At 40.4% G+C, this 25376-nt stretch overlaps 1 protein-coding gene across 9 annotated transcripts in view; it reads left to right on the top strand.

The window, feature by feature from the left end:
• HUWE1 (HECT, UBA and WWE domain containing E3 ubiquitin protein ligase 1) overlaps positions 1-25376 on the top strand; it is a 172760-nt gene that overhangs the window by 126708 nt on the left and 20676 nt on the right. For 7 of the 9 annotated variants that reach the window (XM_047093660.1, XM_047093663.1, XM_047093664.1 and 4 more), the window contains 22 exons: positions 1173-1300; positions 1527-1608; positions 2264-2440; positions 2901-3060; positions 3349-3707; positions 6582-6777; positions 7993-8160; positions 9244-9389; positions 9807-9873; positions 10848-11062; positions 14627-14838; positions 15515-15697; positions 18513-18685; positions 19039-19187; positions 19944-20019; positions 20853-20951; positions 21540-21673; positions 21861-22029; positions 23378-23606; positions 24234-24412; positions 24697-24786; positions 24946-25100. In XM_047093660.1, the coding sequence (XP_046949616.1) occupies positions 1173-1300; positions 1527-1608; positions 2264-2440; positions 2901-3060; positions 3349-3707; positions 6582-6777; positions 7993-8160; positions 9244-9389; positions 9807-9873; positions 10848-11062; positions 14627-14838; positions 15515-15697; positions 18513-18685; positions 19039-19187; positions 19944-20019; positions 20853-20951; positions 21540-21673; positions 21861-22029; positions 23378-23606; positions 24234-24412; positions 24697-24786; positions 24946-25100 (3546 nt within the window). The remainder of the gene's footprint in view (positions 1-1172; positions 1301-1526; positions 1609-2263; positions 2441-2900; positions 3061-3348; positions 3708-6581; positions 6778-7992; positions 8161-9243; positions 9390-9806; positions 9874-10847; positions 11063-14626; positions 14839-15514; positions 15698-18512; positions 18686-19038; positions 19188-19943; positions 20020-20852; positions 20952-21539; positions 21674-21860; positions 22030-23377; positions 23607-24233; positions 24413-24696; positions 24787-24945; positions 25101-25376) is intronic. The other 2 variants (XM_047093666.1, XM_047093667.1) reach the window with 2 other exon arrangements.

The raw sequence follows: 25376 nt of genomic DNA, 5'->3' as shown, positions 1-25376 counted from the left end.
GTAGACAAAAGGTGGGGTCAAATGTGGAAATTGGATGATGGGCATCAGATAGAATCTGATTCTTCCTTCATACTTGGTCAATCAACAGATTATTTTAAGCAAGAGAATGGCCAGGACATGTTCTTGTTTTATCCTACATAGGAATTAGGAGGCAACTGACCTTGAACAAGTGACTCTTCATTTGTAGGTCAGGCTTAACAGTAAAACCTGAACTTAACGGAGTAAACCCTTTACAAGAACTCAGGAGATTAAGTCCAGTGTATGTGTCAAATTGTGTGTTTACAGTCTTGGGGTTTTCATTTTTTGATGGACGTGGTAATTCTTATTATAGCACTTGTGAATAAATAACTTTTGGGAAGGATTGCAAAGTAGTACTGAATGCAGGGTCCCCAATAACATTATAATGCAGACGTAAATCACTCATGAATCTCCCCCCCCCTTTTAAAAATCACAAGTAATAGTCTTTAATTTTTTTCTAGTCCTTTTTTATGCATTTAAAATAATTAGGATCAGACCATTTTAAAAAAGAAAATTTGTATTTTGTTCTCTCAGTATTATGAATATTTTCCATGTCATGTATACATTCCATCTTTTGGATGTCCCCTAGTTTAAGTAATTGCCTATTGGACATTTAAATTACTTCCAGTGCAGCCCCTATAAAGGAACTACTTTATAGTGTAGCACCTGTAGGGGAACTACTAACTAACTGTTGCTATGTTTAATTATTCCATCTTCCTGGAAAGAATATAAAGGTTTTCTGTAAATCAGAAGCTTTTCAACTTCAACATAATTAAGATTATATTTCCTAGATGGTAATCCTTAATGATAATGATATTAGTGATCCTAATAACAGCTTCTGTATAAGTACATACTAATGTGCCAGGCAATGCGTTGGGCATTAGGGTGAACGAGTATACACACACACACTTCATTTAATCCCCACAGTTAACATTCGAAGTAGAAATTATTACTTCCTATGATCCCTGAGGGTCTAAACACTGAAGGCCTAGAGAATTTAAGTAACTCATATCAGATCACACAGCTAGTAGGTGGTAGAGGTGGAATTTTAATTCAGCAGTTCTCTTAGTGTTCAGCTTTGTGTTTTTCTATACTGTGCCAATCTTTAATGGTGAATAGAAGTTGTATTTATTTATTTTTCTTTGGCCAATTAGGAGTTGAAGCTACCTTGTGCCTGGGTTGTTGAATCTAGTGGCATCCTTAATGTCCTAATCAAACTCTTGGAAGTGGTTCAACCCTGCCTACAGGCCGCCAAGGAGCAAAAAGAGGTCCAGACCCCGAAGTGAGTGATCTTGTATCTCACCTGGTTTCATTTCTGTTCCTCTCAAACTTGGGCCCTATAGCTCAGGCCCTAAATCAAGCACTTTTCTAGAGCACGTATGGGGCAAATCTTGTGTACCTTTTGTGGTTTGAAAATAGATGAGGTGCCTAATAAAATCACGATAAGTTTTCCCATATTGTACAGGTTTTCTGGCTTGCCCAAAGTAAATCATTTCTTTCTTTTTTAGGTGGATCACCCCCGTGTTGCTCCTGATAGATTTCTATGAGAAGACAGCCATCTCTTCAAAAAGGAGAGCCCAAATGACTAAGGTATATAATACATAGTTGACAAAACTGCTTAGCCTCTTGAGGTAAGAATAGACCAGAAGAGAATATGGTCGAGTAGTAAAGAATGAATGGAAAGCTGCCTGATCAAGACCTAAATCTCTTGAGGGATCTCAGTAGCTATATTTTTCTTCTGAATGGCGAGTTAGAATTATTTTTTTATGGAGCTTCTGGGTGAAGGACCCTAGAACTTACCTGGAAGAAAATGTTAAAGGAGTGTGCTATCTCCAGAGGAGAGAGTGGCTTCTATATGAAGGACTGAGTGTGCAGCAATTCCTACAAAAGCCAAGTGCTTTTTATACAAAAATTATATAGGCCACATTATCTTAGTGCCTTCTCAGAAACAGAAATTTGGTTCCTGCACATTTGAACTAGTGTTTCCCATTTGTGGAAAACAGTTGGAAACAAAAGAAAAGCAGAGGATTGCAGGACAAGGGTGTAGAGGTCTTTATGCTTATGGAAGGGATCAGGAATGTGAGAATTAATGTATACAAAAAACTTCTCTTGGTTCTCAAAATTTTACTAAATGTTCACAGTATTCTTTCTTTTTCCTGGTTAGCTTTAGTAGTGAACAGTTACTGTTTCTTCTAACAACCAAACTTGTAGGAAATACAAAGAAATTTTTTGTTTTTGTATTTAGTATCTACAGTCCAACAACAACAACTGGCGCTGGTTTGATGACCGCTCTGGGCGTTGGTGTAGTTACAGTGCAAGCAACAACAGCACTATTGATTCTGCCTGGAAATCTGGAGAGACGAGTGTGCGTTTCACTGCAGGCCGAAGAAGATACACTGTCCAGTTCACTACAATGGTGCAGGTACGTGCTCACTCGGTGCTGTAAACTTCTTTGAAAAGAGGGAAGATGCTGAGTATGCCTTTTGGTTTGCTTCTTCCTGAACCAGACGTCCTGACATGTGTTATAAGAAGCGCTATTACCACTACTAAATTTGGTATAGCTGACAGAGAATGGAGTCTTCCTAAAGTCATTAGTTAGACCGTGAGTCTGTTGTTTGTGGCAATTTGATACTGTTCCAACCAGAAATGATTTTAAGTGTTAGGGATGGTATATACTCTATTGGAAAGTTTCCAGTTTGTTATAGGACCTTGTGTATGCTGCTTTACTTTGGGGGACCTTCAGGCTTTCTCTCTGTAGGTGATAAGGATGGGAAAAGTTGCCAGGGTTCCTTCCTATTGCAGCATTTTACCTGGGAGTTCCAGCCCCTCTTATAGTTTCCTTTTCTTTTGTAGAGCTGTTTTTTGTCTTCTTGAATTTCTAGGTTAATGAGGAAACAGGGAATCGGCGCCCTGTGATGCTGACTCTCCTGAGGGTACCACGGCTGAATAAAAACTCAAAAAATAGCAATGGACAGGAACTAGAGAAGACGCTGGAAGAAAGCAAAGAAATGGATATCAAACGTAAAGAAAATAAACCCAGTGGTATGGACCTTCAGTTTTGAATCTTTCAAGGAGTGTTACATAAAGCTTCATGTGCCTTTATGGCTTAAGTTTTGGCCAATTTTATCATGAGTGATTTCTTACCCATCATATTGCTTGGTGACTTAAAGATACACAGTCCCTTTTATATGTCCTTTTATCTGGTCCTAGAATTGGTGTTTGGTATATTTTTTAATAGAAACAAACCCAAGTGCTTGACCTAGCTATGCGGGAGAGATATGGAAGGAAATGTCAAATTAAACTTCTGAACTCTTACTTTCTCATTTGTAGATACTCCTTTGGCCCTAGAGAGTACAAATACTGAAAAGGAGACGAGCCTGGAAGAAACAAAAATTGGGGAGATCCTGATCCAGGGCCTGACAGAGGATATGGTGACTGTTTTAATCCGGGCCTGTGTGAGCATGCTAGGAGTCCCTGTAGACCCAGACACTTTGCATGCCACCCTTCGTCTCTGCCTGAGGCTCACCCGAGACCACAAATACGCCATGATGTTTGCAGAGCTAAAGAGTACCCGCATGATCTTGAATTTGACCCAGAGTTCAGGCTTCAATGGGTTTACCCCCCTGGTCACCCTTCTTTTAAGACATATCATTGAGGATCCCTGCACCCTCCGTCATACCATGGAAAAGGTGAGTCTTTTTGATGTCAGAAGCTGGTTTAGCTTTATATCATACCTTTGTTCTCCTTGATCTCAGATACACTTCTGGTTTTTCATAGGGTATATAACTAGATACGTAGACTATATGTTTTGTCCAGCAAACTTTCCCAGCTGTGTGCTCAAGTGCTTGCTTACATATGGAAGATTGTCCCATTGAATGATTTTTTTTTTAACTAGAAAATAACATTTTCTGTCCTTAACATTTACTACAGTAATAAATCTTACCTATAAAGTCTTTGGCAGTATAGGTTTTTTGAACCAAAAACTGTTAATGAGGAACTGGGATACCTTTCACCAAGTATATGTCTTAAAGTTGATTCCCTTATAGGAGTATTTCTCATGTATTCACCTGTGAGCACATTTTCCAACCATTGTATTTTGGAGTTGTAAAAGTAGTAAAGTTTTGGGAATATTATAATAGGCCAGACACTTTAATAAGCATTTGCAGATACCCGTTGTGCAGATTGGAAAATTAAGACGTTTATATGTTTATTTTAGGAAACACAAAGCAGTGGAAAAAATGACAAAGTAATTAGAAAAGAGAAAAATGTTTATGGGGCACATGGGTGGCTCAGGTCATGATCTTGCAGTTCGTAAGTTCCAGCCCTGCATCAGGCTGCCTGCTGTCAGCACAGAGCCTGCTTCACATCCTCTGTCCCCTTTTCTCTCTTCCCTTTCCCCACTCAACGCACATTCTCTCTCAAAAATAAATTTTTAAAAACATAAAAAAAATTTTGTAACATCAACATAAGACCTCAAAGGGGAGAAGTAGGGAGGACAAATGTCTTATTTCCTCCTATTAATTCTTTGTCAACAGTCATCATGTGAATGTTATTGGACTTCCATTTTCCTCTCTTGGGACACTGTTTCCCACATTTATAATTAGTGTTGCAGTTTGCATTTTTGTGCATGGTTTTGTCATATTTAAGATTTGTTTTTCTCAGAGATTCCTAGAAATTGGATGAAAACGTATGAGTATTTTTTAACTTGCTTGCCAAAAAGGTGGAACCACTTTATACTTCTGTGTGTATGAGTATACATCTTGCATTCATTCACCCAGCCTATTTGATTTCATCTGACATGAGCAAAATCAAAAGAAGGAGCACTATTAAAAACAGCATATATACTGATCCAGGGCAAGAGACAGCCCAACAGGGAAGAAACAGCTACATACAGATAGAATTCTGACTTAAAAACAAAATACTTAAAACGTTTAACGTTTATACAACTTAAAAAATGCTAGGAAGGGACACTGGGGTTGGCTCGCATCTGACTCTTGATTTCCGCTCAGGTCATGATCTTATGGTTTGTGATTTAAAGCCCTGCATTGGGCTCTGTGCTGACAGTGTGGAGCCTGCTTGGGGTTCTCTCTTTCTCCCTCTCTTTGCCCCTCCCCTGCTCAGTCTCTCTCTCTCAAAATAAATAAAACTTCAATTTTTTTTAAATGCTAAGGGGGCGCCTAGGTGACTAAGTCGGTTAAGCGTCTAACTCTTGATTTCAGCGCAGGTCATGATCTCATGGTTTGTGGGTTTAGGCGCCACGTCAGGCTCTGTGCTAGCAGTTGTGGAGCCTGCTTGGGATTCTGTCTGTCTCTCTCTCTCTCTGTCTCTGCCCCTCCCCTGCTCACTCGCTCTCACAATAAATTAATAAACATTTAAAAAAATTTAATGCCTGGAAAATACAGGTTCTTGTTGGATAAGAGCTTTCTAAGCTTAATTGTATTTAGGATTATGAGGAGCAAAGGAAGATCAGTGGCACTTTTAATGTATCAAGTTGGCAAAATGTAAATGCTTGATAATATCCATTGAAGGTATGGGTATGGACAACCAGGCATACTCTTACTTTTTTGGTAGGAGTGGAAATTGGTGCAGCCACATTGGAGGGCAATTTGGTACTGTCAGTTTGAGATATTCTTTGACCTAGAAATTCTATGATTAGGAATTTATTTGATAATTAAAGTCAAGTATGCCAAGGTACATATACAAAAATGTTCACTATAGAAGAAACTGGAGATCTAATGTCCAGCAGAGGACTGGATAACTAAATTACAGCACATTCTTTATAGTGAAATTAGACTTTTCAGTATTTAAAAAATGAGAGTTTAGGATTATAGCTTTACAGGCAAGATATTGGGGTTAATATGTTCAACTAAAGAGATGACTGATTTGGTAAGGAAAGCATTAAGGTTCCAAAAGATGTTTGTGAACATAGTTCACAAAGGAATGATAATGGAAAATACGGTAGTTATTTTCTTTATACCTTCTTGTATTTTCTATTGATCAATGAGTCCTTTTGTGAAGACCAAAAGCATAATGTGTAAGCCCTATAGTTTCAGAGCAAGCCATCTGTAAATAGTTCAGTATTTTCTGTGTCTAAGACTGATGATTGACTTTGAGGCATAAAGAAACGTTTAATTTCGTTCTTAAACACTGAGTGGATATTGGTATTGCATATTTTTAGAGTTTGAACCATTCTGGTTTAAAATTGGGACAGCATTTGGGAAGGCTAGGAGCTGGCACTTACATGTGAGGGCTATAATTTAGATGATCAGTGGTCTAGATACATTTCCCAATTTCTATAAAGATAACATGCCATCTGTTATAATAATTGATAGTTTTGGGATGTGCTGAATCCTGTAACTTTTTATAAGCCACATATTTTGAATCAGGAAGGAATGGGACTTAAAAGACCCAAGTGCATCTTTTCCCAAAAACCTAAAACTATCATCCAGTGTCTTGAGGCAGAGTTTGGATAGTATTTTAATCCTTGGTAACTCTTCCTTGAATGCAATTGGAGTTTTAGAAAGTGGTCATTAATCCACATTGCTTCTTCCTTTCTTTACTAGGTGGTTCGCTCAGCAGCTACAAGTGGAGCTGGTAGCACTACCTCTGGTGTTGTATCTGGCAGCCTTGGTTCTCGGGAGATCAATTATATCCTTCGTGTCCTGGGGCCAGCTGCATGCCGCAATCCAGACATTTTCACTGAAGTAGCCAACTGCTGTATCCGCATTGCCCTTCCAGCCCCTCGAGGCTCAGGAACTGGTGAGTTTCTCCCCTTCTTCTGGCCTTTGAGACATTGAAGTCTATGGCCTAGTATAACCCCAGAGATAACTTGGAAAGCTTCCTTAAGCAAGTGTTGGGACATGTGGGCCAGTTCAGAGGTACTTCAGTATTTCTTGTGTCTATCTGTCTATCTTACTTGCCCTGTGGTAATCCCTGCCAGAAACACCAAGGACTCATTTGGTCTAGTCCTTGCCCTCAAAGAATTTGTCTTAGTGTGACAACAGAGTGTGAATGGTTTACAGATAAAGTGGTAATTGAGGGACAAGTGGACATGTGACTCACATGGTACAGTAGGAAGTACACTGTATCATCAGTGTGTTCTTGCCCAAAATGTTTGGCCCATGTATAATTATGAGGAAGCAATTAAATGCAAATTTTGAGACATTCTATAAGACAGCTCACCTGCACTCTACAAAAATATTAATGTCATAAAGGGAAAAAAATGCAAGGTTCTCCTAGATGATGAAACTAGAAAGAACTACCAACCATGATGGGACTCTGGACCCAGGTAAAGAGATTTGGAGAAATTTGAATACTGTATATTAGATTATTATATCTGTTAAATGCCTTGGGTGTTAATAATGGTATTATGGTTATGTAGAAAAATATCTTTGATCTTAGGATCTAGATGAAAAGCATATGGGTGCTTTACTAACCTTTCAACTTTTCTGTAGGGTTGTGGAGGGAGAGTTGTGTTTTGTTTTGTTTTTTAATAAAATGTTGGGAAGGGAGCTAATTATTTTTGGAAGCCCCCAGATACGTGCCTGACCTCCTGTGCTGGGCAGGTCTCCTGTATGATCTCATTTAATCCTCAAATTTTAGGAATGAAAAAAGAATAATTTTAGGAGTGAGAAAATTAAGGTTTGTTGAAGTAATCTGGCCAATGATCCTGTAACAGAACTGGATTTCAAAACCAAGTCTCCCCCAACTGCAAAGCCTATACTCTTTTTACTATTTGGTACTGCTGTAATAAATTCTGTGGGATTTAGGGAAAGTAAAAGCTAGATTTCCTAGTAGGCTACTTGAACGTTGTTTGGAAATGGCCTTTGTCCCAAGCATGTGTGTTTATACAAACCCCCTTCTGAGTCTTTATTAGTAATCAAGTATAGGTACTGGTTATGAGTCTTTATCAGTAATCAAGTATAGGTACTGGTTCACTGTTGACTGATTTTTCTCTGTCTGACCTTGGCTTAGCTTCAGATGATGAATTTGAGAATCTTAGAATTAAAGGTCCTAATGCTGTACAGCTAGTGAAGACGACCCCTTTGAAGCCCTCACCTCTGCCTGTCATTCCTGATACCATCAAGGAAGTGATCTATGATATGCTGAATGCCCTGGCTGCATACCATGCTCCAGAGGAAGGTATGTATCTAGTCTACCTCAGGAGGCCGGGCACTTTGCCTGGATCTCTCAACCAACTTACGGCATAGTGAGCACTCCTTGTGTGCCCATGTGCACTTCTCTGAAAAAACCAATGGTCATACATTATGACAGATGGCAAGGTAGGGGTGAGTCTTAAAGCAAGGCATCTGACCTTGTGGGGGTGACCTATAGGAAGGTTTCTTAGAACAAGTAGTTTCTGAAATAAGTCTTGAATGATAAGAATGAGAATGCTGACATATGAGAGTCTATCCCATACAGAGGGAAGAATGAACAAAGATTAAAGAGGAGATAATGGCATCTTGTGGGCAGGAAAATTTATACCAAAAAGTCTCTAATGTTTTCATTCTCTTTGTTGCTAAAACATCTTTGTTTCCAAAAAAACTGGAATCAGTATTAGAAGGTGTGATTAGGCTTCCTGACCTTTGAGACCACCATCCCAATCTACCTTTATTCCTAGTTAAGGTGCTGCTTGTAAGTACTGGTAAAGTCATGAGTGAATTAAATGGAACTTAAGATTGCATTCCAGTCATATCCTTCAGGATTTTATTTAGGACATACTTAATTGATAGGTCCCACAGAATTGCCAAAAATTGGTGAATATAATCTTTAATTAAGTCAAAATATGAGTCTTTGGTGCTTTTCATCTATTGAGCACTTTGATCCATATAGAGCTTCTTGCTTCTACAACCATAGAACCTTTATTCTACCTCACATATCAGCCCCACCCCCCAAAATAATTTAGCTTATATAGCTAGGGTAACCATTTATTGATCTCTGTTGCACTAGGTATAATACCAAGTATGTTCATTTAAGCTTAGTTGTGAAGCTGAGGAAAGTGAGAAAAATAAGTAAATTGCTTGTGGTCACAAAACTAGTTAGTAAAAGAATGAGGCTTTCAACCATGCTCTCTTGGTCATAACTACGTTTCTCCTCTTAAGTGAAAGTCTAGCCACATCACTATGTAAATAGTCATAGTAAGTGAAGTGAAATTGACCAAGCTGCCAAATAGGCATTAGCATTGCATAGTTATTAATGAGTTTTGTTTTGTTTTTGTTTTTCTAGCAGAGAAATCTGATCCTAAACCTGGGGGTATGACCCAAGAGGTTGGCCAGCTCCTGCAAGACATGGGTGATGATGTATACCAGCAGTACCGGTCACTTACTCGTCAGGGCAGTGACTTTGATGCACAGTCAGGTTTTTCCATTAATGTAAGTCAACTCCAACCTCCTGTTTTCCTTCTCGCTTTCTGATACCTATGTGTTCTCCATGTTTAAGGTTATGCCAGGGAAATTTCAAAGGTATTAATTTTGATGTATCTGTAAATCATCTGTTGCCTAAGAATGAAGATAAATTTGGGGTATCCCTGGGATTTTTCTCTCTTTGGATTGGAAATATGAAATTCATTTTTCATTCTCATTGTCTCTTGTGTGTGCCCCCAATCTTCCAGTCACTGTTTATAATGATAGCTTCCCACAGATTATAGTATGTACAGAGTGAAGATGGTTAAAAGATCAGCCAAAGAGAGTCTGTAGCATTCGTAATGAGTACCCTGGGAAGGGTTCCTACCATTTAGAGACAACTGTCTCTGAAATTAATAATGGCTCAGGGGTATTCTTCCTCCATAGAGTCAGGTCTTTGCTGCAGATGGTACCTCCACTGAGACTTCCACATCTGGGACATCCCAAGGAGAAGGTAATGGTTTACTTTTCTCCCTCTTTTGTTCTTACTTTCTTGAGAGAACAAAGAAACTGTGGGTGTCCTGGGCAGGGGATATGGGAATACAGGCATAATTGTCACATTTACTTGTCTAAGTGAACTTTTCTCAAGGGTGAGCTCCATGTTCTGTAAGTAAAGGATTTCTCTATGCTAAAATTAGTAGAACTGTGACTTACCTAACAAAGTAATGGTTGCTGTGGTGAGATCTTTTAGATCTACTCTTTAAACCACCACATATATTTCTTATGGTGGGTTTTATGCTGGCGTATAGAGCTTTGGTGCCAGTGACACAATTCTAGCCATAAACCTTGCATGGTGGATTCTAGCAGTGTTACCAGAGCCCATTGGCTACTTAGTCAACAATTAGAGAAATGTCACATGGAAACAATTCTAAGGATACCTTCCAAGAGCTGCTGCTTCTTGGATAGGAAAGATCTTTGAGATCTAACCAAGGAGATACCATACTTAATATAACTGCTGGAATGGAGGCATGCTGGGATAAGGTACAGTGGGCACATGTACCCGCTATGTCTCTGTATTCCTGGATGAGACAGGAAAGTATTTATGGAGGAGATCAGAATTTGAATTAAGTTAGATAAGTAAATGTGTGCCAGGGAGACATGTGGGAAGGAAAGGTAAAAGGGGGTACATAAGGCGTCTTTGGAGAACTCTTAGTACAGTATTTCTGGAGTGCAAAATTATGTATAAAAGAAGGGAAATGGCAGAAGATATGTGAACAGTTGGGCAAAGCCTCCCTGCTGCACCATATCTACAGATTATATCTGAGACCTGTCATCCTATGTGTCCTTCCACTGCATTATGAGGAGGACATTCCATTTGTATCAGTGACCTAAAGTGGAATAGAAGTAGTATTCTCTTTCCACATAAGGCTTGATGTTTGCCAGTATTTCAGTGTGAAATTGAACCAGTGTTTGACTCTTTCTCAACAGCATCAACTCCAGAAGAGTCTCGTGATGGGAAGAAAGATAAAGAAGGGGACCGAGCCTCTGAGGAAGGCAAGCAGAAGGGCAAGGGCAGCAAACCTTTAATGCCCACCTCCACTATTCTTCGTCTTCTGGCAGAGTTGGTGAGGTCCTATGTTGGTATCGCTACCCTGATTGCCAACTACAGCTACACTGTGGGCCAGTCTGAGCTGATTAAAGAGGTAATATTTCTAGTCTGTTTAAGATTTGATACTGTCATCATTTGGATACAAATGTGTCAGACAGTTTGCTAGGAACCTGCACATGTTAGCCCAATGTTGAGAGGCAGAGGCCTCTTAGACACGTTAAAGAAGCTAGGCTTTTCCCCATGATGCAGAGCTATTGGGCTCATTACAGGGAGTGAGTTTATGCCATTTGTTAATTTGTTTGCAGAAAATCACTTGTTCTGCAGTGTAAAGACTGCAAAACGCAAGATTTGGTGTCAGACCAATTAGGAATCTGATGTAGATAGCAATCTAGGTAATACAGGATCTTGGTGAAGTTGTTGGGGAAAAAAATGGGTGAGTTGAAGAGATTTTTTAAAGGTAGAAATGGATCTTTGGAAAATAAAAACAAAATCAAGGATTCCGATGTTTCTTGTTTTATGTTTTTCTATTCCTTTTATGTTAGAAGAAATGGCTTGAAGAGAAAATGTGTAATTTGAAAGGTATCTGTGGTTTGTCTACATAAGGGTGTCTAGGGGACAGTAGAATAAGCCAAATAGACAAAATGGCTGTTTATCTTCCAGATATACTCACACCTGTGCAAAGACACCTGCTATGGTAATAGTATTGGTAACATAGAACATAAGGAAAGCCTAAATGTTTATCAGAGCTGTGGGAAAGAAATGTCTTGATATGGAATTATCTTCAGGTTAGATTTTTCAAATGAGAGGGCACTTTAAGAAACTAGATCATGTTCCCGTATACATAAAAGGGGTGCCCAAGGAGATTTTTTTCAAAAAGGGAACCTTGTTTGGGAGGTTATATTTTAATTTCATGGTTAGTAAGCAATAAATGGTCTGAGAGTAGAGTAGGGGCATTAATGTTGCAGGCAAAGAATATGAAATCAGCTGCCATTTTTAAGCTAGTTTTACTGTAATCTGAGTTTTTTAAAATACATACAAAAATATGCAATTCCTGAATGAGCCGTTAGTTTTTCTTGGGTGACTATTACCCAAATTAAAACATTAAAAACTCCACAAAAGCTTACCCCTTCATGCCTTTCTGCAGCTCCCCCTCCCTTTTAAACTTCCATAATGTCAACCATTATCTTGAGTTCTGTTGTCATAGATTGGTTTTGCACTTTATATAAATAGAATCATACAGTGTATATTCCTTTGTTTGCAATATCCATTTTTGTGTGTGGTAGTAGTTTATTTGCTGTATAAGATTCCATTGTGTGAATGTAACACAGTCTTGTCCATTCTAGTGCTAATAGACAATTGGGTAGTTTTCCATTTTACAGGTATTGAAAGTAGTGTTGCTACAGTCCATTCTTATATATGTCTTGGTGAACGTATACAGTTGACTCTCGAACAACGCAGGGATATTAAGGGTGCTGACACCTCCTTCCCCTCTCCTCACGTATGTAGTTGAAAATCTGCATAAACTGTTGACTCCCCCAAATATTTTACTAATATCCTCCTGTTGACCAGAAACTTTACCAATATCATAAACACTCCATTAACACATATTTTGTATGGTTACATATATTAGAGGGAGAAAAATGTTATTACCCCTGAGAAAAAATAAAATTGTAATTTCTGCTTGGATCACTAATTCTTAGATTGTTGCAACTTTGAGCTGAAACTCTTAAATACAAATTTGCTTGTTCACAATTTTTTTTAATTAAATAGAAAAAAAACAATCAAAACTATTTAATTTCAAGTGAAAAGGCAGTAAGGGAAATAAAGACTTGCTAATGGTTTCAGTAAAAAAAAATTGTAAGGTAGAGAAAATGTATTTACAGTATGGCACCAATATATTGAAAAAAAATCTGCATATAAGTGGACCCACACAGTTCAAATCCGTGTTATTCAAGGATAAACTGGATTAAGTGTTTCTATTAGGTGTTAACATGCCTAAGGAGTAGAATTGCTGGTCTCTTCAGCTTTAGCAAATGGCACCAAAAGTTTTCCAGAGTGGTTGTGTCCATTTATATTATTACCAAGCACAGCATATGGTATGCTTGCCATACCTCCTTGCCAACACTTGGTATTTTCTTATTTTTCATTTTAGCTGTTCTAGTGGATTACTACAAATCCACTAGATTTTGCATTATGGTTAAAATATCCTTTTCTGTATTGGCTATTTGGATATTCTCCTGTGAGGTGTCCAAGTCTTATATTCTTGTTCTCTACTGAATTTTTTACATATTCTACATACAAGTCCTTTGTGGAGTTATGTATACTAAATATATATTAGGCTTTTATTTCAAAGCTTTTACTCATTATGCCAGTTGTAGTTAATATAAGCATTCCTTGTGGAATAAGACATTTAATTGCAAATTTATTAAGTATCTATTATGTGTCACGTGACCTTGTGGTACTGGGTACTCCTAGGTGATTTACAAATACTGTTGATTAATCCTTACCTCAGCACTAGAAGGTTGTTGGTATTGCTCCCCTTAATAGAGAAGTAGAGAAGGCTCAGAAAGGTTAGTAACTTGTTCAAGGCCAAACTGCAGAGTAACAGGATTAGAATTGGAATCCAGGTCTCTGGTTATAAATGCAAGTCTTTTACTACATCACCCTGCTTTCCCAAATTGCAAAAAAGCTTTTTTTCCAGTTTTTACTAATAATGTTACATAACATATTTACACAATTTTGTATTTTATTCAGTACTGGGGAATTTTTATTTCTAATAGTTCCATCTTAACCTAGCCACCGTATCTAATTTTCCAGACTCTAGAATTCTTCAATGCAGTTTTTATTGAGGCAAAATTTACATAAAATCAAGCATTTTAAAGTGTGCCATTGAGTGGCATTTGGTACATTCAGTGTTATACAGCCATCCTTTCTAATTAACTCCAAAATTTTGATCCAATATCTGCTTAAATGACAATAGAACTAAGTTTCTTTCTAATATAAAGAATTATCAGGACAGAAGTCCTTGTTAGAAGGAACAAGTCTCACGTAATTTCTTTCCCTTGTTGGGCCTTTTTTTGCTATTTACTTTGCTTTAAATATTTTTGCATATCTATCTGTGGCTGTGCTGTTTCTCTTTTAAATGCCTATTTTTAGCCTAGGGTCCTTAGCACATTATAGGTATCAGTAAACATTACAACTTAATTGAATACGTGAAGGCATTATAGCACTTAATTATGAACAAGATTTGAATCCTTGCCATTGGTTAAGTTCTTTGCACAGGCCCTGTTTCTTTGGGCCTCATATTACCCATCTGTCAGAATGGGAAAATACTGAACTTGCCTTAACTGTTCTATAGGTTTACTGTGAACAGTTCTTTTAAATACCACACATAAAAATGTTCTGAGAAATATCAAGTGACCTGTAAATGAAAATGTGTAAACTAGTGAGAAATGAGTGGAGTTTAAAAGCATAAAATCTGGATTTGCTCACTTAGTTTGTACTTTCAAACCTTGGTTTTCTCATCTATAAAGTGGACCTAATAATCACTGACTGGGTGACTTGAAGGATCAACTTTGTGTATGTGTACCTTGTTGATGTGCAAACAATATGGCATAATTATGCTTGTGAGTAAATATCCGAATTAATGATTTTTCAGGACTGCAGTGTGCTAGCCTTTGTTCTGGACCACCTCCTCCCACATACCCAGAATGCAGAAGACAAGGACACACCTGCCCTGGCCCGCCTATTCCTCGCAAGCCTAGCTGCTGCAGGGAGTGGCACAGATGCCCAAGTAGCCCTTGTGAATGAAGTAAAAGCAGCTCTGGGACGGGCACTGGCTATGGCTGAGAGTACAGAGAAACATGCCAGGTAAAACCCATGCCTGACCTAGTGCTGATAATCAGTAGCATCTCCTTACTCCATTCTTGGCCTGTGGGATTCCTAGCACTTGAACAAGAGTTCTGGTCACACTGGCACTGTATCTTCTCTGGTCCTCTCAAATAGTTCTAGTGCCTCAAAATACCTAGAGAACTGATTACATTTGGAGGAGGGTAAACAACTTAGAACAAAGGGATGTTGTCATTATAGTTCTGATATCTCCAAGAAATTGAGCAGATTATTCAGTCTTATTTTTTAAATTATGTGTAAAGAGGGGGCGCGTGGGTGGCGCAGTCGGTTAAGCGTCCGACTTCAGCCAGGTCACGATCTCGCGGTCCGTGAGTTCGAGCCCCGCGTCAGGCTCTGGGCTGATGGCTCAGAGCCTGGAGCCTGTTTCCGATTCTGTGTCTCCCTCTCTCTCTGCCCCTCCCCCGTTCATGCTCTGTCTCTCTCTGTCCCAAAAATAAATAAACATTGAAAAAAAAAATTAAATTATGTGTAAAGAAAATTAAGAATGCTACCACTCAGGGAGTGAGCTCTCACCTGTTTAAATGTTACTTCCAGAAGGAAACACAGGGCACCAGGAGGGTTATCTGAGGCCGGTTAGTTTAAGACTCCTAAGAATGGGCAGTATTCATATGATAGAGGTGTCAAACTTCTCTCCCAGGCTTCAAGCAGTGATGTGTATCATCAGTACTATCATGGAGTCCTGCCCCTCAACGTCCAGCTTCTACAGCAGTGCCACAGCCAAGACCCAGCACAATGGCATGAACAACATTATTCGACTCTTCCTGAAGAAAGGACTGGTTAATGACCTGGCAAGAGTGCCTCATAGCCTGGACCTGTCCAGGTAAAATTATTCCTGAACTCCAGCTGCAGGCTTTTGCCCTGTCTTTAATCATGCTGCTTTTATTTCTTCATTTGCATGTGTTTCATGTATCCTCACCAGAATCAGTAGTGAGCCACTGGTGTGATAGGAAAAGTTTGGGTATAGGTGGGAACCTGACTTCTTAGTATTGTGGTTTTTAAGCAAGGCACTTGCCTTTCTTTAGACCTTAGTTTTCTCATTTGCTTCAAACTCAAGAGTTGGACTGTATCAGTAATTTCTTCCCCAAGATTCCCCCATCTTAATTAAAAGTAACCTTTTATTATAAGATTATATGTATGTCATGAAAAATGCAGATGAGCAAAAGTAGATACTGGGTTTCTACCACCAGATATCACTGTTACTTTACTACATTCTTCGATGGTTTTTTCATATACATACAAAATGTATTTTTTACTAAAATGATATTATATATGCTGTTGTATAACCTAGGTTGGATTAGGGTTTTTTGTTTTTCCAGTTATAAATCTCTACCTTGCTTTTGTAAGTAAATTTTCATCATATATAACACCCAAATCCATATTCAGGAATTTTTGTCTGAACCAGAATCTAGTTACAGACCTTGCATTACATCTAGCTATATCCTCTGAATCTGTTATTCTAACACAGAATCTTAATTAACTTTTTAATTTTCATTTTATTTCTGCTAATGACACTAACTTGTTAAGGTGACCAGGCCTGCTGTCATGCTGAATGTTTTGCCTTCTAGATTTGGTCCATTTGGTTCCTTGCAGTGTCATTTAACTTGTTCCTTTACTCCCTGTTTTCTGTTAACTTCTAATTAGAGCTAGAGGCTTAATGGAGCAATTTGAAATTATTGGTTAGGATATATCATAAATGAGGTGTATCTCATATTCCATCATGGGGAGACACATCTCTTTGAACTGTCATTAATAATCATGATAAAATTGACTTACTCTAGAGTAGAGTACTGTTAAATTTCCCCCCTTCTTACTAGAAAGTAGCCTATATTACTGTTTTGGTGCTATATAAATGTCTGGTTTCCTATCAGCCGTATACCTAATTAATGATCTTAACACCAACTGATAATCCTTTCCTGTGTCAGTTTTTTTGGGGATTATCAATGACTTTTCTAATTTCTGTCATTCCTTTGACATTATTAGCTGGCATTTTTCAGTGACAGCCCCAATTCAAGGGGGAGAGTCTGGTTACCCTGAAATACAGTTCCTACTTAAGAGGCAGGATAAAAACTTAATTTTTTTTCTTAAGTCACTAATTTTTAGAGTAAAGTCAAAATAGATTTAATCACCACCTCAAATGCAACTTTTCTCTGGTTTTTCTATTTTTATTGATTTTTTTTTTAATTTTTTTTTTCAACGTTTATTTATTTGTGGGACAGAGAGAGACAGAGCATGAACGGGGGAGGGGCAGAGAGAGAGGGAGACACAGAATCGGAAACAGGCTCCAGGCTCTGAGCCATCAGCCCAGAGCCTGACGCGGGGCTCGAACTCACGGACCGCGAGATCGTGACCTGGCTGAAGTCGGACGCTCAACCGACTGCACCACCCAGGCGCCCCAATTTTTATTGATTTTTTTTTAAGCCAGTGATTGAATTATTTGGATCTCTGCAGTCATTCTTTTCCATTACACCTTTGGCCCATGGGGCCTCTTCAAGTTGATTTTTGTCCTCTTGATACAAACTCATTAATTTTTTTAAAACATTTAAAAATTTTAGACTCACAGTGTAATGAGCACCATATGTTTCATGTAGATTAACCAGTGGTTATCATTCTGTCCTATTTGCTTTAGTTCCTCCTCTCCTTCCCCCTTTTAGGAGCAGAGTCATTTGAAGTTTGTTGCAGACAACATGATGCTTAACCTCTGAATACTTTAGCATGTGTCTCCTAAGAATAAACATTCCTATACGTGGCTAGAATATCGTCACATCTAAGAAATTTTACCATTACATAATAGGATTCAACATGTAGTTCATATTCCAATATCCCCACTTATTCCAAGTATGTCTTTATAGCTTGGGAGAGAGCGTTTTAATCCAGCATCCAGTGAGCATCACTAATTGCATCTGATGTCATGTGTATCTTGTTTTTTAATGACAGTTGACTATTTTGAAGAATCTGGAAGGCGCCAAATGTCTCATAGAATATTCCATAACCTGGATTTGTCTAATTGCTTCCTTATGGCTAGGTTCAGGTTAAACTTCTGGCATGAATACTACATGGGTGATATTCGCCCTTGGTGCATCACATCAGGAGACACATAATGCTAATTTGTCCCATTATTGGTGATGCTAAGTTTGATCACATAAGCATTAGCTTTCCCTTTTGTACTTAATAAATGTTTTATGGGTGATGCTTTGAGTTCATATGAAGATTATATGAATATCTTATGCCCTGAAGATTTTTAACTCAGTAGGTTAGCATTTATTGGTGATCCCTGCCTGGATTGCTTACATTGCTGTTCGAAAAGTGAGGATTTCTGATTTTCTCATTCCTATTTATTAGCAGGCATTCTTTTATAATGAAGATTTCCTTCTGCTTATGTTTGTATCCCTGTGGCTGCAGTTTCTTTTTATATTTAATATGGTATAATCCACTACCGTCATTATTTTTTATTCTCAGATTTGGCCTGTGGTAATGACCCCATCAATTTTTTAAAGCCTTCTGGCACAACAAGATGTTCCAGGCTCACCTTGTACCCTCCATGCCCCATCCCCTGGAATCAGTTGTTACTCTGATAAGCCTTGGTTCCTTTTAGTGCAGGTTTCTGTGCTAAGTCCGTCTCTGTATCTTTACCTCAGTCCAAACATGGCCAACACAGTCAATGCTGCTTTGAAGCCTTTGGAAACACTTTCCCGGATTGTGAACCAGCCTAGTAGCCTTTTTGGCAGCAAGAGTGCTTCTAGCAAGAGCAAGTCTGAGCAGGATGCCCAAGGAGCTGCTCAGGACTCCAATAGCAACCAGCAGGACCCAGGTAGGGAATTAGAGCCAATGGACTGGAGAGCAGGCTGGGTGGGCATAGTTACTTTATGGGCATGACATCACAACTCTTCTGGCTTGGTATTGTTTCCCTGGGAAATTGCTGGCCTTCTAGAGATCTGTCATAGTGGCGTGGGAATCTGCCCCACAAAGAATTCCTTAAAATTGCAGCCTTATTTGGCTATCCTCACACGTAGCCTTGTCTTTTCCTTTGTCACCCATTCATTTTTTCTCTGAGAACTTGTAAACTTGCCCAGGGAAGGGATCTTACTGTCTTCCATGCTTGCCTCATGGTGCCCTGCATATAGGCACCCTTTGATTATTTTGCTGGTTGGTTGATTGTTTCAGGCGAGCCTGGGGAAGCAGAAGTGCAGGAGGAGGATCATGATGTCACTCAGACAGAGGTGGCAGATGGGGATATCATGGATGGGGAGGCTGAAACCGACTCAGTGGTGATTGCTGGGCAGCCTGAGGTGCTCAGTTCACAAGAGATGCAGGTAGGGAGGCAGATCACCCAGCATACCCCTTTTGCGGCGCTAAACAGAATCCCCAAGTGGTGTGGGTGGGTGAGTACCTTAGATCCTTGCCTCAGTGCTGTCTGCTTTACACAGGAGCACAGATGATATGCTTAGTAGATGTTCAGTAAATGTGTTTGAGTTGTATTAAATGAGAGGTGGGGATAAGGCCAGGATGCCATCCATGTACTATAAAATGGAATGGATCCCAGCAGGAATCCCAGACTTAGGCACAGGTGAAATGTGGATGTAGAAAACTGGCCTGAGCCCTTTGGGCCCAAGGTCTTTGATTTATTTGGCGCTGGTCATTAATGGAAACTCCTTAATATCACTGTTGTGCCTATAGCACCAGGTCTCACTGGAGCATTCAAACAACTATTTTCTAAAGACCCTAAAGAAAGCATTGTAATTTCTGGAGCTGGTAGCAGTTGTAAGAAATGGGGCGTACAGTCCTAAGCTGCTAGCTCTGAGGAGATCTGCATGTATTTCTGGATAGTATAAAGACTCGCCTGGTCTGAGATAACTGGGATGAACCCATTTGAAGGACAGTCTGAGTGTGGATTGACAGCACATGGTAGTTTCTGTGCTCTTAGCACCAAATGTGTGGTGTTTATGCAACATTCTCTGTCACACGTTATCCTGGAAATATGTACTCCCTTGCTGGCTTTTTTTAGGGTTTCCGTGCTAGCGCAATGATAGACTTGTGTACATCCATATATATGTTCTATTTCTCTCCAGGTTGAGAATGAGCTGGAGGACCTGATAGATGAGTTGCTTGAGAGGGATGGCGGATCTGGGAACAGTACAATTATAGGTGAGAGCCCCAGAACTGAGTATAGCCTTTACCTTTGCCTCAGTCTCTCTTGGGAGGACCCTTTTTCTCATCATCTGCTTGCTCAGCTCTGCCTAAGGGCTCATAGCCAGCCTAGATTGCTGCTTGTCTTGATGTTGACGATCTTACAGATGAGAAATTCACAAACCATCTACAGACCTGTGGCGGATCTGAAGTGTTGCCTATGTGGGGGAGGTGGAGGGGGTGGCCATCAGTATAAATGATACATCAGGCACATCAAGAGTGTTTTTTATTCATGGAATCCTAGAGGAGGCTGTAGAGCCTGTAGGGTGAGAAAGTGCTTTCCTTGCAGTTCTTTAGCAAAATCCAGGGGCTTTCCGCCTCTGAGTCTCAGTAGTGTAAAAAGTGTGATCATTCCCTAAGGGTGGCCCGTTTTTACAACTCAAATGGAAAACGGCAAAGGTACCCTACTGTCACCTGGCTCCAAGGGTCTATGTGTTACTTGTTTTTATTTTATTGATGAAGGAAATCAAAAGATAAACGGAAGTAGACATGTATTCTTAAATTTGACAAGACTTTTCACACCCATTATCCTCTGTGGTTTCACAATTAGTGGGATGGGCAGAGCAGATGTGATCATCCCATTTTACAGATGAGGAAACTGAGACTCAGACAGGTAAAGTGACTGGCCAAGCTCACCTAGCTAGTTGACAGCAGAGAACCTAGGTCTTCTCCCTCATCCAAAAAAAAAAAAAGTGGATATCTGCTGGGTGTACATAGCTACTTTAGACGCACCCAATCTGGAAAGGGAAGTCCTCTGTTGTTCAGTGAAGGCTCTGCTCTGTAACCTTCAGTGAGCAGAAGTGGAGAGGATGAATCACAAGAGGACGTGCTGATGGATGAAGCTCCTTCCAACCTCAGCCAAGCTTCCACCTTGCAGGCCAACCGAGAAGGTGAGAGTGCCGAGGCCAGAAAGGCCTCCCTTCTTGCCCTGCACGTCTGACAGACACTACACTAGGGTTTTCCTGGAGGCAGCTGCCCACATGTGCAGAATAAGGAAGCATCTGTCTGCATGCGCTGACATATATCATCCACTTTATACTCAGCCAGTTTTTCAAATAACATGTTACTACTGCTTACCCAAAAGTTTGTCACTTCTTACTTGGTTCGCTTTCTTCTCACCCACCTGCTATCATCGCTCCAGATTCCCTCTTACCAACAGGATGCAGTCAATAGCAAAGTAGAGCTGGAAAGGCAAGGGGGCACCAGCAGACTTGGCCAAGTCCTAGACCATGGCTCCTGAAGCACCACCCTATAGCCAGCCTCCACATTCAGCCACCCTGCTCAGCGTGTTGATGCATTGATTGGCACTCTCAGGAAATCAGGGCTGGCTCACTAAGTCTGTACATCACCCCAGATCTGGTTCTTCCTCTCCTAGAGTCAGATACCCCATCGCCTTCCCACTCAATCTGCCGGCCTGCCACAGTAGCCTGTTTGCTAGCTGCTCAGTATAGTCCTCCAATGTGCTCCCTTTGTTTTAGATTCCATGAATATCCTGGACCCTGAGGATGAGGAGGAGCACACTCAGGAAGAGGACAGCAGTGGCAGTAACGAGGATGAGGATGATAGTCAGGATGAAGAGGAGGAGGAGGAGGAAGATGAGGAAGATGATCAGGTGAGGGGGGACTGTGTTTGGGTTGGTTCAGACAACCTCTTCCATGGGAACACAGAGCTGGAGAAAACCAACAGCCTGGGTTGCTAGCCTCAGCGCCTCCCTCCCTCATGTGCAAATGTGGCCATGACATCAGACTTCAGAAAACCCTTACCTCCAGCAATTCTCCATCTCCTATTTTCCCCTTAAGGAGGATGATGAAGGTGAAGAGGGAGATGAAGACGATGACGACGATGGCTCTGAAATGGAATTGGATGAGGATTACCCTGATATGAACGCTTCTCCCTTGGTCCGATTTGAGCGCTTTGACCGGGAGGATGATCTCATCATTGAGTTTGACAACATGTTCTCCAGTGCTAGTAAGATACAGGGGCTCAGCTGGGTTTTATCTCTTGATTCTTATACCCTTCTTTAGGGTAAACCAAGCAGTGAACCAGAGCAGCTATCAATCTGATACAGACAGCACTTCTTTTCCTATGCTGACTTCCTGGGGCAAGGGATATCTGAATCCATCTCTCTCAATAAATGTATACTTAGAAGAAAGAATTGTGAGAGGCTGCTTTTTGTTCTCTCCACCTCAGTAAACAGGCAGCCATTTTAGAGCCTGGACAACTTGATGATTTGCTTGAATTTTTTTTTTTTAAGTGAGACCAAGGCTGACTGCATCACGCACCCATGTGCACACTACAGTGACAGGGCAATCAATTCTTATGTCTGTAACACTGGATCTTGAGAGTTTGAATGAACACCTTTGAGCTTGGCATTGGGGAGTAGATTTGAGCACATTCACTCTGTTCATCAAGGACGCATCTTTTCGGAGGAGAGAGTGAATCTCTTTCCTTCTCCTCTATCAACGTCAAAGTTCACTTTTAGCATCTAGTTCTTAAAATCAAGCTGTCTTGAGAAGGCAGGTCTTGACCCCAAATCACAAGCATGGTATAGCAGAAAATACTGAACTGTGCTGGTCTGTTGTCTTGGCCAAGTAGTCTCTTACCTCTTTGAGCCTCAGTTTGTCACCTGTAAATGAAAAGGTTTTTTTTTGAAAATGGGTTGTATTACATAATTTTCAAGGTGCCTTCTATTCTGTGATTTTTTTTTTTTTACATTTTTGTGATTTCTGTCAGTCTTCCTTACGTTGAGCCTCCCTTCATTTAGTAAATCAAATTGAACAAATGTTTGAGGATGCCTACTATTTCCTAGGTACTAAGAATACAGCAGTGAAAAAGAAAACGGTCCCTTTCCCTCAAAGGAGCTTATGGTCTATTAGGAATCATAAGTAAGCAGGCATTACACTGTAGTATGGTAAGAAAGCCCAGAGTAAACAATAGCCAATCTGTAGAATCTGAGCAAGTGACATCTGGGTCAAAAACAAAAGAGCAAGTATAAAGAAGGGGGAGAGGATTGGAGTCTTCAAGGTGGAGGGAGTAGCATGTTTCTGAGGGGTCTAAAAGCATCACTGTGGCTGTAGTGTGGAAAATGGATTGGGAGAAGGTACTAGTTAGGAGACTGTTGCAATATCTAGGTAAGAGATGGTGGCATAAGCTATGGTAGTGTCAGTGATTATACATGAGGTATGGGAATGAGGGAGAAAGGACAAAGCTCAGGTTTCCGTGTGAGGAAGTAAGGCCCAGGAGACATGGCTCTGGTTGAACAACCTTGGAAGAAATTTCTTTTTGACACTGACCCCTTTACATATTGTCCTTGCAGCAGACATCCCCCCATCCCCAGGAAATATCCCTACCACTCACCCACTGATGGTACGCCATGCAGACCACAGTTCTCTGACGCTGGGCAGTGGCTCCTCCACAACACGTCTCACCCAGGGCATCGGGCGCAGTCAGAGAACCCTAAGGCAGCTGACAGCCAATACAGGCCACACCATTCATGTTCATTACCCTGGGAATCGCCAGCCCAACCCTCCTCTTATACTCCAGAGGTGAGTTACATTTGTCCCATTTCTTTTTGGGTTATATGTGCAGCCTTCTGGAGAATACCAGATTGTATCTTTTTGCTTCAGTGTTCTATGTATGCATTCAACAGTCAATGAATCATTTCATATGCCAAGCACTTTAAATATAGACATGATGGGATTTCTGCCTTCAGGTTTAGAGTGTAGTGAGAAGAAAAGACATAATAATCCATGTACAGGCAACAGTGGGTATACAAGAGAGATATTCTATCCTAACACAATTCCTGGAGTTATCAGTGACACTCACTGTACAAGGAACTATGGAATAATATGTGACCTCAACCCAAATAAAGTTCACAGACAGATGGAATGGTTAGAAAGATAACTAAGATTTATGCTTAGTGGGGCACCTGGCTGGCTCAGGCGAAGGAGCATTCGACTCTTGATCTCAGGGTCTTGAGTTAGAGCCCTGCATTGGGTGTGGAGATTTACCTAAATAAATAAGACTTTAAAAAAAAAAAAGATTTATGCTTAAGTATGATCAAGTCTATAATAGCATTAAGCATTTCCTAGAGGTTACAGAAAGGATCACAACAACAGTTGCAAGACCCCTATGGATTACAGTGACCATGGCACTCCACCATCACCCTACAGGTTGCTTGGTCCTTCTGCTGCTGCTGACATCCTTCAGCTGAGCAGCAGCCTTCCCCTACAAAGCCGAGGCCGAGCCCGCCTCCTGGTGGGCAACGATGATGTCCACATTATTGCCAGATCTGATGATGAGCTGCTGGATGACTTTTTCCATGACCAGAGCACAGCTACCAGTCAAGCAGGCAAGTTTGGTGAAAAGGGAGGATACATAGAGTTTTTCGCCTTCTACTTTTTCCCTGCTGAGGGAAAGGAGAGCATTATCTGCCCTGCCTAGAGAAACCACATATTATAGGGGCAGAACCACTTGATAATTTAGCCAAGGTCAAAACTTTTACTATCTCTGGATACCTGTGATGTGCCAAACCTTGTGATAAGACATTGGGTCTTGTTAGAAAAATATGGCAATTTTTGCATCAGATGACATGTGACCAGGCCAGGAATCTCATTCTCTTTTGTTCCCTCACAGGGACCCTGTCCAGCATCCCCACAGCCCTAACCCGCTGGACAGAGGAATGCAAAGTTCTTGATGCTGAGAGCATGCATGACTGTGTTTCAGGTATGTGGTAGCTTGGTTATCTGAGCAGTAGTGAGCCTTCCACAGCTAGGATGAGTGCATGGGAGAATGTTGCCCTCATTCTCTGGCCACAAGCTCTGCCTCTTGGTTTCCTTCCTCACCTCCCCTGAGTAACCTCTGATCTTTGTTTCTGTGATCCAGTTGTTAAAGTGCCCATTGTCAATCACCTGGAATTCCTGAGGGATGAGGAGCTGGAAGAAAGGCGGGAGAAACGGAGGAAACAGTTGGCTGAGGAAGAAACAAAGATAACTGACAAAGGCAAAGAAGATAAGGAGAACAGAGATCAGAGTGCACAGGTGATTTGCAAGGGCTGGGAGGATTCATCTTTGGTTATGTCTGCCTTTACTTTCATGTGGTTTTGGCATACACATAGCACCAGTCATTGAAGAATCCTGGGATGTTCACATTGAACTTGAGAAATGATTCATTCCAAATTCACCATACATTCACATGTTTTTTAGGAAAAAGAATTCAAACCCAGAGGGAAAATTATTTCTCCATTGTCTCTCACTGGGGAAAACTGGAGAAAGAACCAGAGTGTCTCCTGACTTACCAGTCGCACTGTGTAATCT

This window comes from Lynx rufus, unplaced genomic scaffold, assembly GCF_022079265.1.
Source record: "Lynx rufus isolate CCGP_SWC_20201006 ecotype Redwood Valley unplaced genomic scaffold, mLynRuf1.p SCAF_35, whole genome shotgun sequence".
NCBI classification, from domain to species: Eukaryota; Metazoa; Chordata; class Mammalia; order Carnivora; family Felidae; genus Lynx; species Lynx rufus.
The sequence above is the reverse complement of the archived record's forward strand: the minus strand, read 5'-3'. Positions and strand labels throughout refer to the sequence as shown.